The 14,477-nt window shown below is 42.6% G+C and overlaps 1 protein-coding gene across 5 annotated transcripts in view; it reads left to right on the top strand.

Moving 5' to 3' along the window:
• AK8 (adenylate kinase 8) overlaps positions 1–14,477 on the top strand; it is a 63,874-nt gene that overhangs the window by 31,755 nt on the left and 17,642 nt on the right. For all 5 annotated transcript variants that reach the window (XM_021413596.1, XM_021413594.1, XM_021413593.1 and 2 more), the window contains one exon: positions 6,475–6,616. In XM_021413596.1, coding sequence (XP_021269271.1) covers positions 6,475–6,616 — 142 coding nt within the window. The remainder of the gene's footprint in view (positions 1–6,474; positions 6,617–14,477) is intronic.

Here is a 14,477-nt window from a genome sequence, read left to right as displayed (position 1 = left end):
CATGCATGCAGAAACACTTTATTATGACAAGCAAGGCATTAAATAGCTCTTACGTATCGCTTTCCATTTTGGAAACGTGACGTTCATTCGCTGTTTTCTACCTCACTGTAAGGTGAGCTGGGGCGGTGCTGGGTGCTGCTCTGGTTGTTTGCGGGGCCGAGAGCCCCTGAATGCGGGCGGTGGGCGGGGGGAGCAGCAAGGGGAGCGGGCTGGCACCAAGCATCGCTGCTGGGGGATGACAGACCCCATAGCTTCCTCCTCCTCGTCGTACGGTGAAATCTATATTTGATATAGAAAGCCAAGGTGTTTTTCACCAGGGCTGTCAGAATGAATGAATGTCTTTTTTTTTTTTTTTTTTAATATTGTCAATGTAAAAAAGGGGGTTTTGTAGTCCAAATTCTGCCCTGTCACAAGCCCTGTGCTCTTCAGTAGAGCTGAACTGGTTTAGAAATAAGGAAGAAATAGGGAGCTTTGTTGATTATCCTGGAAACGATGCATTACCTGGGTGAGAACTGTGCTTGCTGAATGACATTTAGCTGCATTCTCTCTGCCGAAGCTGAAGGAGTAAGAAGCAGTGGTGCAAATTTATGATTTCTTGCTAGTTTTAGAAACTTGCAGGTTGGAAACATCCCTCTGAGGCAATTCAGAGCAGCTTCTGTCTTGCAGGCGGTAAACTGAGGCAGGAGACCTAAATCAGCTCGAGCCGTGCTGCAATCAGCCTGTGTTTGGGGATGGGAACCCAGGTGTGTGGATCTGACCTCGCTGTCAGCCCACTAGATCATGCCAGGGCTTGCTGATGGCTTCTGCCATTAGGCAGATATGCAGAGACGCTCGAAAACATTGCAGGGACTATTTGTAGAGGAGAGAAGCTTTATTTGTCGTTTGCGTGGTGGGTGCTGAACTTGGACTGAATTTCCATTGCTGAACAGGAGGTGCCCCTGGCAGGTGAAGCAGCGCTGGGCTGAGTGCGTCCCCCGTCTCTGGCTGTGAGCAGGGGGAGAGCTCTGCCTCGGTAACCGAGGAAGAACAACGTGCTCCTTTGACTTCATCATGGGTTTCTGAAAGCCTGAATTTATCACGTATCATCTGATATCGCCTGACTGAAGATTTGGGGTTGCACCTGCTTTAAAAATGTTGTTGTCACTTCTCTTTAATGCGCTTGATTTTTATTAAATGACAACAAACCTCAGGGTAAAAAAATAAAAAAAATAAAAAAAAAAGAAGGAAAAAAAAAGAAAAGGAGGCTCTGGTGTGTTAGAAGAGACAAAAAGATCTAAAATGCGGTTGTTTTATTGTATCGAAATAATTCCTGTTCTTCCGGGCGGTCAGCAGCGGTGCACACGTGAAATGAGCGACCGCAGGCTGCATTCCTGCGTGCATTTTCCATCGGATGAGATGATTAAACAAGCGTTTACAGCGCTTGCAAACACCGCGCCGGCCTCATCCCTTACGTTCGCTCCTTCTTTGCCGGCATCGCATCGGCCTCAACGCTCGGGAAAGAGCGACGCGTGCGGTGTTCGGGCTCCCCAATTCCGAGAGTCCCGCGATTCGCAAAGCCCGGCAATTCGAAGCCGAGAGCCCCGCTATCGAGTTCCGAGAGCCGCGGGGCCGCTGCAGTCGGGCTGCGCTCCCGGGGTGCCGGTTCCGCCGCGGCCGGAAGGTGGCGCCACACAACCGGGAGCGGCGCCGGGCGCCCCGCGGTCGGAGAGCGCTGTCCGCCCCGCGTGGTGCTGCCCCGGAGCGGGTCGGCCTCCGCCCGCAGTGGGGGTCGTTGGTTCTACCCAACTGTTTGCTGTGAGATGGAAGAAGGAGCCCCCGAGTGCTGGCGGTGTTATGTGAAAATCTCGGTCGTTCTACGCGACGGTGGGTCGCTGCGGAATCGTTCTCGAACGTTGTTAAATTGGGGCGACCGGAGGGTCTTAACGGGGGTGAGATAACAGGGTGATTCTCTGAAAGGCCCAAATAAAATGACCTAACGTGAATAACGCAGAGTTTGTAGTGCAATAAAATAAGCGAATCGCATGCTTTGCTAATTTTAGGATTGACACCACAATCTGGGAAGGCAGCCTTTGGCAGTAGCTTCTACTCAGGGCAAGATGTTAACTGTCAGGTACGGGGACCGAGCCTCGGGCGTCTGACTTAGCAGAGAAAGTCTTCCACTAAAAAAAATCTCTGAGAGAAGTATAAAGGGCAAATGGACAGTACTGTCAAAAGGACCTTACAGTTTTTACAGCGCAAAGCTGACAGAATTTATGCCTGCAAATGCATTTATGCCCTCTTTAGAATCAGGGGTTTATAGCATTGGAGAAGTGAGTCAATACCCTTCAGAAGTCTGTTTTAAAGAGAAATAGGTGGAGGAGGAATCCATTTAAATATGATAATTGTATAGCTCGGAGCACTGACAGCACCGAAGCTATTGGAGAATAATGCCCTGTAAGCTCTCAAGCACTGTTTTTGCCTCTCAGACTGTGCCTTTAATGTTCCGTTACTTTTGTCTTGAGCAGATGGTATGATTTTGTCAACTGATTGCCTGATGGGGTTTTCTATTAGTCCTGCAGATCTATGGGTTGGGTCAGAGCTAATAGACCACACTCCTGTGAGTTTCATGGGAAAGTGCTTTTCATGCGAAGTACCTTTTACCTGTGAAAAGCTTTGAAGCTCTGGGAAGTAAATTTATTTTTTAATGGTCTGCTGGAAGGTGCTGATTGACAGTCACGGAGACAGGAGCTCTCTAGGTGTCCGTGCAGCAGTTCCATCACAAGCAGTGGCACTTCCAGCTTCTGTTCCTGTGCCGTGCCTGCCCTTACCCTTGGGCTGCCTGTGTCACTGCATAGGGTCACAGCCAGCTGTGTAGTCCAGGCCATGAACATGGCCAAAACAGGCTGAGAGATAAAGGGAAGTGCTGTGTGCTATTGACGTTAGGCAAGAACGTAATTCATTTGTGCATACATTTCTATATGAACCTGATTGTAGTCCAGTTCTGCCATGTGAGCCATTTTTGAGGCTCACCATGCTCCTGCCCCACCGCACTCAGCACAGGCTGCCATTGGAGCTCAACTGCTCCACAGAATTACTTCTGAGGGTGGGTATTACTCCTGTACCTCAATTTTGCTCCTTAATAGAGATGTGCTTCCACACTGCCTAGTCTGGATATCTCTTTGTAGCAAACTGTAATTTTTACAAGAAACTTATCTTTGGACCTCTCTAATGATAAAGTAAAATCTCTCTAGAGCCTCGTTCCCCCAACTTTCAGAGTTGGGAACTCACACAAGCTTATGTTGAAAAGGAATTGATTATTCAAAGCTCTCGTGCTTCATAATCTACTTAAAACATATGGATTGACTACCTCATCAGAAAAGCTGTAGACTTTACTTTGCTATATAGCCCTCTGGGTCATGTGCTAAAGGCCAGGAGACCTATGGCTAGTTGCTTACAGGCCGTGTGCCACTCCAATTACAGGTTATTAATTTCCCTTGCATTCCAGAGACAGTTCCACATGATTGAAAAGGAATATCATACTGCAGTATTCTTCATTACCTGCTGTCAGTACCACAGCAAAATTCGAATAATACTGATTTCTTTCTTCCCCCTCCCCCTTTTTTTTGTTCCTCTGGCCTGCAGAAGATGTTTTACAGTTTTAATGCAGCCGTTTTAAGTGTGACTGTTCCTGTTCAAGGGCAGCTGATGTACTTTGTAATGCCATTGAACAGCCAACAAGCTATGTTCCCCCATTGTGTTGAAGTGATAGGTATGTTTGCTAATCAAGAGGAGAGCAGAGCTTGCTGTCTGACTTGTTTATGTTTTATTTCTCACCATCAGGCTTTAGAAGGAGGAAGTATGTAAGCATCTATATTATTCAGTGCTGTATAGATGTACGTGAGCATACGAGCAACATGAAGAGTATTGCTGATCTCTTCTCATCAGTCATCACCAAAATTAGCAAGATATCAGGGTTACCACGTAATCCTCAGTACTCCTCAGAAGAAGCAACAACCTGGTGTATTGTTAGCTAAATTGTTAATTAAATGTTACTTCGACCTGTTAGATTTTTTTTTTCCTCTTGTGCTGGCTTCAGGTTTTTTTTGAGAACAGTCACAAAACCGGAGGATTTTGATCCTCAGGCTTCACAGAAGACTAACGGGAAGCGATCAGATAAAGAGATGCTGCCTGGTTCCCATCACAATTGCATTTTAATTGCTTGTAGGCCGTGGTGTTTCTCCTTCCCTCATGAAGAATGGAAGCAGTTTGACTCCTGGAACTGGAGAATCTCCCAGGATGTGCTGGCACCCAATGGCAGAGTGCACCCACTTATTTTTCTGTGCCATTCCCGGGGCTCCAAGTGCTTGCCCTGATTCTCTAGAGTTCACCTCGCAGGGGATGTCAGATCGGGCAGAATCCCACCTTAGCATGGATTCGTGTGTGGCTTTGGAGGTCTCCTTCAGCTCCCTTGCACAGACACCTTTAAGCATTCTGCACATGTTTCAAATATCACATGTTTTGGCATCTTTGTACATCCCTTCCAGCAGGAATTGTGATAAAACAACGCGCATCAAGACTGAAAGTTTAGCGTCGCAACCAGAAATTCATGAGTACTGGGAAAATTCCACCCATCTTTGCATGGGAATACGTTTTCGGGAAAGAGAAAGTGGGATTTTTGTCTTTTTTTTCCTGCTGGGATGTGTTGGTTTTGTATTAGAGCTTGTAACGTGGAGGGCGGGGAGAAGAGCTGACCTGCAAACAGCTCTGCAGTGCCCCTGCTACCCCCAGTGCTGGCCTGCAGCTCAGCTCTTGGGTAGCTAGATAGGTAACATCTGCTTAATAACATTTCTGCCTGCTGTTAGTTTTATCAGCCCCATTTCTAATGCAGTGCCGAGTTTTGCACTGTCATTTTACCCTCTGTCAAGTGACTGGTAATGATTTAATTCCATTTTTTTTTTTTTTCTTTTAGCAGATGGAGAATAGTACTCTCTTTAACTTGTTGGGTTTTTTGTTTGGTTGGTTGTATTTTCTTTTTTTTTTTTTTTTTTTTTTAATAATGTGAAGCAAGCGTCCTCAGTTAATACACTAATCTGTTTTGTAATTAATTCCCTGCGGTTTTCCTCCATTTTTGCTGGTACATTGAATTCTGAGTGCAATTCTGTAAACTCAGTAATTTGATTACTTAAAGGAGAGGTAATGAATTTCATGATAGAGGTATAAGTCTTTAGGAAATATTAAATTTCAGGGAGCAAATGGATTCTATTACTGTAGTTTAAAACCAGCTTGTATCCAGGGTATAAATGTGCACTGACAATAACATACCCCACTAAAACACAGGCACGTTGCTGTCAGTTAGTCCTTAAGCGAATTGCATTGTTAGAAATCTGACACATCCACTCTCCTACAAGAACCTGTTGTATTTCTGTATGCAGATGCGATGGCAGGGCGAGTATCAGAACATCAGCATCCCACCATGTGGATTTATGTCGCGTTTTTTATTGCTTGTTTCCAGTAGAGGCAACAGTGTATTAGACATAGTGCACAAATAAAGAGGAGGGACTCTCGTTGCTCCTTGCAGATCACTTTGGCTGCTTTGTGGGATGCAGCTCGAGGTGGTTTTGCTGCCCTTTCTTTGTAGTTACTCAACAAGAATCCCAACACAACACAAGGTCTTCAGAAAACTTATAGGCATGGTTGTTGAAGCTGGTTACTTAATTCTCCAGTTTGTTTGTTGTTTCTTCTTTTTTTTTTAAAAAAAAAAGGTGTTTATAAATGGAAAAAATATGTACAGTAAAAATATTTTACTTTATGAAGACTATTATGGGAAGTACGTACGATGCCTCCTGTGTGTATTACATAGAATTTAACCAGCTACACGGTGATTGGAAGCCCAGACAGAGTCTTGCAGGTGTTACTCTCTTGCCCAAAAGATAAATAATAAGAGAGGAAAGAGAACTTCTGTCTCTAAAATTAGAGAGTCATCAGCGTTGTAACTACCGTAGTTGAAATACGTTTTGGAAATTTATTTTTGGTTGTAAAAGCTTCAAGCCTTTGGGCAAAATGGAGAAGCAGCACATCCAGCCTGCTATTGCAGAACCATTATCATCTCCGAAGTTAAATGTGGAATGCTACAGATATGCTTATTTTTCCTGATTTTAGGATCAGGTCATTATTTCTGCATTTTTATAAGATTATGTCACACACTTCATTGTGACATCATCCCAATATTGCTGAGAGAAAAAGTGCAATGGAAAACTATCTAGGCATCAGCTCTTACCAAACGCTGTGCTGTAGTCCTATGGTTTCTTATGATTTGGGGGTTTCTGTGGTAGCACAGTAGATACACAGAGTCAACAGTGAGTTCTCTCTCCAAAATTCACCATATGAAAACAGGTTTGTACTTTTGTCGTTCCTTTTAATCAGAAGTAGCGTGGTCACCTCCTTAATTGCGGACTCAGCATACAAAAGAAATGTCCTCTTTGTAATCCTTTGCAGTCCCAGACAACATCGTCATGAAGATCCTGGAGAAACGCCTGAATGCACCAGATTGCATGACCAAGGGCTGGGTGCTTCGTGGCTTCCCGAGGGACATAGAGCAGGGAGAAAGGCTGCAAAAAGCATGTATTATTCCAAACAGGTAAGATGTAGATTTAGCACATTACATACATTGCAAATAAACCTGTGGAGAGATACAGATCTTTACTGACACTATGTAGGCAGCTGCAACTTATCCGTTTATTCCTTCCATTTCCAGAGAAGGGGAGATGTTCTGATCATTTGTATGGGTTGCTTTTAAAGGCAAACCATAAAACCATAAGAAATGGATTAAAGTTTGGATTATATCGGGAGGCGTGTTTTATTTGCAGCAGGAGGGGGATCTACATCCTCTTACTTTAGCATTGGCATAATGTCATGGAATATATTAGTACTGCAAGGAGCTTGTTGTGAGAGTTTTGGGTTTTGTGAAATAATTAAAGACAACGTGAGAATTATATTTTATTTGAGCCATAATGAAGTGTTCAGAAATGTAATATCGGAGAAATGAGCATCAAAAGAGAACTTGTGTGACAGGCAGGCAGATACAATGGGGTGACTTCGCAGCTGGTCCAAAGGTGGTGTGCATTTGAAATGCTGGTGGGCTCATGTATGCTGGGAGGCTTTTCCATTCTGCTCCAGGAGTTCCTAGTTCAGTTTGTACAAGTGGCTGATACTGTGGCCACTCCCAAGGTGTGCAGTGGAAATATGTGGTCCTTATGCTTCTAAAAAACTTGTTTTTATCTAAGAACTAATGGCGGAAAAAGTGTTTAAGTTGGTGAAGGTATTCTTCCTGTGTCTTCTCTGGGGCTGCCTTCTTCATGAAAAAAGTGGAGAAAGAATCTCGATAGCAATGCACAGTTCCCATGGATTATTCTTCATGTGCACTTAAAAAGTAGGTCTGTAGTCTCTGAACGAGTATCTGAGCACATGAGATCATTGTGAATGCTCAAGCATGTGCAGTGTGCTCCTTTATGGGACTGGGACCTCATCAAGTGAGAAAGAACAACTCGTTATAAGATCTTCCACGTAGAAATTTTGCACTCATCCATTTCTTCAGCTTCCATTTTCTTTAAAGAGCGATGCAGACTCATATCTGAGTTAAGAATTTGGCCCTTACTACTTTGCACAGGGCTTGAAGTAGGGGACAAAAATAGGCATCATACTACCTGATTGATTTCGGAGCTGTTATTTTCCATGCAGCTGAAGCAGTAGGTGTATAAGGGAGAGAGGGTGATTATAAACAAAAGGACATATTGCAGCATAGGATAGCAGGGCAGTAATTCAGTTGCAGTTGTGATGCTGGTTATAAAACACTATCTGCAGAGGTGGTGTTTCTGACATCAGGAGAAAACCCTGATAGAATTATAGCCTTGAAATCAATCTGGGAATAGGATGCAGAAATCTATAAATCAGACACAGAACAATCTACAAAGTCTCATTTTTAGGAGGACTCCGTTGATGAAATTAGATTAAAATAAATTTACATATATATCAAGTTTATTATTAAAATCTAGTCACATCAGTAAACAAAATTATTTGTGAAAGAGCACGTTACTCTGTGTTTTGAACTCAAAGTAGACCTCTTTGGCTGATCAGAACACAGAGTTATTGTCTGGTTGTCAAGTCATAAATCTATTCCTTAGGGCTAATAAATGGTTAGTGTTCAAATACTATGTTTTATCTGACTCCCACCTCATAAAGCTAGTACACATAATACTAAATTATACAGCATGGAGCAGGATCAGTCTCCTGACTCCTCCATCTTATGGAAAGAAAAACAAACCCAGTAATTGATGGTAGAAAAGAAAGAAAATAAAGTTATTTGAAAACAAAACAAAATGGGCCATAAAGTTTGTTAAAATGTAACAATAAAAAAAACTCAAACCCCGTCAGCCACTGCATCCAAAGAACTGCCCTGGAACAAAAAGGAAAATAATTCATCTTCCACTGAAAGAGGAAGGTGTAAGGTTTTGTTTAAATTAGAATTTGCAGAAGAGCAAAGGCTGGCATACAGGCTGGTACAGGAAAATCTCCGTTGCATCAGGCAAAACTTGTCTACCAGAGAACTACTCTTCCTATACTCAGAGAGGAGCCAGGTATTGCTTTCTGTGTTCTTCCCCATGAAGCAGTACTGCTTAAGTGGACAGGATCCTAATCGCATTGAACTGTGGCAGCCTTTAGGGCAAATAAGAAGCTGAATCCATTAGTGGTCTCACAGCTACCTGGTGAAAGAACAACGTTAACCACTTAGTGACTCCGGTAAGTGGGACTCCAAGTACAATTACAGGTTGGCATCTAAAGCTCAGAACTTCTAATGCGAGAGACTGAATGCAGTTCCTCATCCCAGTGAGCATAAATAGGCACTTTAGCTTTTTTCATTGTTAGTACTTGAGCAACAACAACAGGAAATACGCAGCATAGCACTGGGCAGTTCTAATATAAAGAAAACTCTATTTGATATTTTGCAAAATTTTTCTTGTCTCCTTCTGCTCTCTCCCAAGTATAGACAAGATACAATTCAGCAGCAACAATGCCATCTGTTATTTTTCTCTTGTCATGAGCTTCAGCTCGTTCATGAAGAGCTGTCTGCTGGTCCCAGGCCAGTTTATGGCAACCAGCAGTTTACGGATGCCCTGAGCCAGAGGCTCATCTGGACAACTGCATCTAATAACCCGTTTTTCTTGACTTTATAGCTTCTTCTTCAACACACTGTACTTTTGGCCTTGGCCAAATAGGAATGGGTTTCACTTGTTAATTTGGTGTCGTATGAAAATGCTTTATGAAAAGCAATAGTTATAAGTATTCCCTGCGCATCCTCTCCTCACGCTCCTGCTTTTATATCCTCTTGTATATCCTGGTTCAGCCCCAGTTTCCTATGCAAAGGATCTTGGTGTGTTTACCCTTTCCCTTTTTGGAAGTCATTTCACTTTTCTGATCATGCTGGTTCGCTGTTCTCTACTTCTTCTAGTTCTTCTAGCTGTTCCTTTTCTGCGATGGGACAACCAGAACCACATTCAGTTTTCAATACAGTGCTGCATACTGTGTGTATATATATATATATATATATGGGAGCACAAGTATGTTTTTATTTTGATGTTATCTCCATTAATAACCACGCATATTCCATTAGATGTGACTGTGATATATTTGGGAATAACATCTCGTGTATAGATTGTGGTAACTATACAGTGTCTCTCATCGAAAACATACTGACAACTGACAAAGTGTAACAGATCTCAGCTGAGTGTACAAACTCAGCAAGAAGGAGCCTAAGGACCCTTTATCTCAAGATCTTTGTAGTTAAAATTATAGCCTCGTTTGTGTTGGAGTTCTCCTCAAGCTGATAAAACCACTCTTTCCATCTGTTCCAATGGGGGCTGCTGCTAAGGGTGTCCTGAGATTCCCATTCCCTCTGCTACATCACTTGCTTTGTTTTTCCACCTATTCTGAATCCAGGGCCGATTGTTTTACACCTCAGTATTGATTAACTATGTTACAGCAGTACCTACAAACTTCATTATTAGACAAATGACAGCGTTGTCAGTTCCCATCTCAGCTGATACACAAAAAGCTCTCCCAGCAATACACCATGTGGGCAGACAAAGCTGGGGGGGATGGCGAACTTGAGGCTTGGCGTAGCCGTACAATGAAACAAGTGTGCAATATACTTCAAATACCCATTTTTTTCCAGTACTAAAGGGTTTTCTTTCCCGGTGGAGAAAACAAACAGCAGTAGCTCCTCCAATACAAGTTTTCCAGAGCTGTTTTATTTTGTCTTCAAAAGGATGTGGCTGTATCTCCAATTATATGATCTTTTTACGTCATAGATTTAAAGCTTCTTTTTCACCAGGCTACTAAGAACTTGTATCCAAACAGTTTAGGATAATGAAGTTCCCAATTTCTAACATAGCGTGTGTGAATATGTTGAGAAGAAAAGGGAGAAATCAGAATGGGGGAAAAAAAGATTTTTTTAAGCTATTTGGTCTTTACGTGGGGCTTTCATATTTCTGCAGCTGATCCCGGTGTGGATTAGGGATAATAAACAGCCTATTAATGGAGGCCTGAACTAGGAAATGGAGTTTGAATCAGCAGCAAAATTCAATGGCTGGCGAAGGTTAATAACTCCATTACTACCAGCTCTATTTTTTAGCCGTTTGAAGAGCTAGGTGTTAGCCTTATCTTACTCCTCATTAATTGAGCTAATAGAACCCCAGTGACCCTACCGTGCTGCCATTATCTGAGAGTTTACCAGACATGGACTGGCATACTTATCGCTGAATATGTATTCCTCAGATTCATTTTTTATATCAGAAATATTTTTGTTAAAGATTGGCTGTCGTCTGGCTCCTTCTTTTTCTTTCCTTTTCCTTCCTGCCTTCTGTAGCAGCTACATATTTGGAAATTAAATGTAAATGACTTAATTAAAATCCTATCAAGGAACAAGCTAAGTCCCAAAATAGTTGCATCAAGGAAACATAACAGTGATTGAATTATTCTGACATGGAAAATCTTACAGGGCATTTTTAAAACTTTGGCCTAATTTAAATGATAGCTACTGTGTATCTTTATAGTTGTGTTTTTAATTGATGGCATACAAAAACCTTATAAGTAACAGAGAAGAAATGTTGTAACAAAGCCTTATTTTCCCCTCATTTTCAAGGGAAAAATGCAGAAAGATTGTTTGTTAATTAAGGTACTAAATCAGTATACCACAGTTTGCCTGCACCAGGGACAGAGAGATACTGTATACGAGTCCAATTGGCCTATGGCTTAATTTTAAAAGGAAGTAGTAAAAATAATGGGCAGATCAATTCCCCGTTTCAATCATCCTTGCTTTCTGTCTCTTCTGATTAGAAAGCAGCTCCCTCTTTCCAGAGCTGTTTTCTGGTTGCTGGCTTGCTGACTGTTGTCTTCACTAATGCTAATTGGTTTCCTTTTTATTATCACTTCTCACATCAGTGCTCCCACCCCAGCTTCTCTTGTCCTTCTCCTTTACATATTCAATGCCAAACAGACGGAGTGGTCTGGTGAAATCTAAGGGGCAAGTCATTAGGAGCTAGGAAGGGAGGGCAGAGTCATTTACCTCTGTTTTCCAGTTCCATCTCTATTGCAAGAGTTGTTACTGAGCACTTCATAATAGGCAACATGTCTCAGGGAAGTGTAACTATGCCATTAACCTCACACAGAACAGCCGTGCATGGAAGGGCACTTGTTGCTTTGGCATCTGGGCTCTACCCAGCAGTCACACCCACAGGTGACTTTATAGTGACATCAAATTCTCCATGTTTAGTGCAAAAAGCAGCACTCAGTCTTTGGCCCTACACGAAACTGATAGAAGCAGCTCCTTAAACACGTGTAATGTTTGGTCATTGGTGGAGAATCCTTATTCTCCTTTCTGCCTCTCTTCCTTAGCAGACTGTGTTACCTCTATCCTCATAAAACAGTAATCTGACTAGAAGTTACTGCTACTGAGGAATCAAGTAGATCGTTACAGCCAAAAAATAAAACCAGTCATTACAGGAATAGGGTTACGATGTCACTGCTGCAGCCCTTGCTGCACATTGTGCCTGACCTGTATTGGTACCATCTCCTGGAGAAAGCCATTCCTGTGCCTCCTGAGCCAACAACAGCAAAACATCAACTGCAGCTGTGAAATCCTTCGATGGACTTTCTGTGGGGTGCTGCATTTGCTGTCACAAACATTGCTGCTTCTTTCTTACTCTGCTCCAACAAGAATAAGAGGTATGTTTGGCTTCAGCTGTGGGAAGCAGGTGTTAGTTTTAGAAGTTTCCCCTTCCAGGCTCCTTTTGATGGCTGGAGTTGGTTTGGTGAAGCCCTGGTACAGCAATTAAGGAGATCTCTGATCTCAGCAAGCTTCCAAGTCTCCAGGAAGAGAAAGAAGAAGAACTTCTACTTCTAAGCCAAGGTTTTTTATTATTATTATTTTTTTAAGAACACAAAACCACATGCAGAATCCTTTCATTCTTTTTGCTGCAGAAAAAGGGATGTTTTTCTGCAGTAGCTACCTCGTGCAAATGAAGGGACATTAGGAAACCTGACGACTCTCTATCCTGATAAAATTTGTAGTCTGGGCTACTTTTCATGTCTTTGGCAATTGTAGCAAGTGTTAGACAAGACAAACCAAACCAGAAAAATCTCTGCATGGGAACAGATACAGTCGAACAGTGGAAGCACTGAGCTTAATATTAATGCTTTCAGTGCTTCTTCACAAAGTGACATGAAGTATCCATACTGCCAGTGCAGTGCCAGTGCTCCTAGATCCTCCCTTGGCTTCCAAAATTAGATGCCTTTGATCAAGGTGACTTTGAATAGGTGATGCTGGGTAGTAATCTCTAAAATCAACAGAGACAGTTCAGGGTATTCACCTGCAACACAACTTTTGTTCAAGGAATGAAAGTCACGGGATATCAAAGTGTTTTCGCTTGTCTGATCATACGTGCTTTTTGCTCCTGAATTCTTTTTGCTTTGGTGACAAAAATGGGAATAAAAACCCTAACAACGTCCCCGAGAGCTCACTGAGCTCACAGAACCCGGTCCCCTTGGGTCTCCCAGCGTGCTCTCCTCTCATCCTGCTCCCTGGGCCGACCCCATGGGCTGGGATCCAGCAGCAGCCAACATGCTGTGAGAGGCCGTCCTGCAGCTCTTGGCTGGTTTGGTTTGGAGCTACTTTTAATTCATAGTTTTGCTGACACGAGCATGCAGGAGAAGATGGAGCTGCATGTGGCCAAGCACCCTCGGTCATGTTTTGTTGAATGTAGTATTGATTGATCTCCCCAGGGTAAAACATGATGTGCAATGTCAATTCTGACTGTTTCTTCATGAACTAAAGCACCCATTTTTCAAAATTTTACCTTAATTTCCTCAGTAGCTCTCACACAAAAGAACCAGTGTGCGAGACTTATTTTAAGGGATGTAGGAGCTTTTGGTAAGGAAAATACTGGTTTCAAGAAGAGACTTGAACCAAAAAGCTTGAGGAGCAAAACCGAGAGAGGAAAACTTCAGTTGTAATACTGCAACAGAATTTTAATATACGCCGGAAAAAGGACCACATCTTGATAAAAGGGAGGAGAGTTGTGCGTGCCTGAGAACTGTGGATGGAGACGGTGTCTGAGAAAGCACAGCAGGGAGGGGAAGGCTCTGCAGTGTTGTCAAGCACCTCAGGTAATTGATCTCTTACCATTTATTTACTTCAGTGGCGTGGTAACAAAAGTTGGCTGAATATTATTCTGAATAAACGTAGACAGGTCACTGTTACATCTGTACATGTGAAAATTTAGCTTATGAAAGTGCCATACTGTGTTTGCTGTCTGATTTTGCACCAGGGCAGTTACATTAGAAATGTACCTTATTGTTAAACTGAAATTCATGAATGTTGGAATAAAAACGCAGGGTAGGACTTTGCCAGCTGTCCTCCGATTTAGAAGTCTCTTTGGATCTGAGACTAATCCCAGAGTAAGCTGTTACTCAGCTAGTGTGGCTGGCAGCACTGGGCCATGCTGAAATCCACAGGCAGAACTGGCATTATGCTGCTTTTGCTTAGATTCTCCATGCTGAAGATGTGGGAAGACAAGTGCATCAGTCTGTAGCAAATGTAATACGGCTTGGGTGATTAAAACTGTCAAGTAATATTGCATATTGAATGGAGACTAGTTTGTCATTACCATGAGGATTAGAAAGTGTAATCTTCATTAAAACATCAGTGGATTTACTGCTGTTTGCCTTGGAACAAGATATTTGCTCAGAATTTTCTAGTTAGTAAATTTAGCAAGTGCAGGGCAATTTAAGAGAGCAGAGCTGAATAGTGTCATAGCTTATCCTGCAGGAAAGGTGTTGGAACGATCCCTCAAGTCTGACAGATGCAGTGGATCTAATTCTATTGGTCTGGACCGTGTGCAGTCACATAAATGTATTAATCACCATCACTTAAATTGGTTTCCTTC

The sequence above is a fragment of the Numida meleagris genome, chromosome 16, assembly GCF_002078875.1.
Source record: "Numida meleagris isolate 19003 breed g44 Domestic line chromosome 16, NumMel1.0, whole genome shotgun sequence".
Taxonomy (NCBI): Eukaryota; Metazoa; Chordata; class Aves; order Galliformes; family Numididae; genus Numida; species Numida meleagris.
This window is presented reverse-complemented; position numbering and strand designations above follow the sequence as displayed.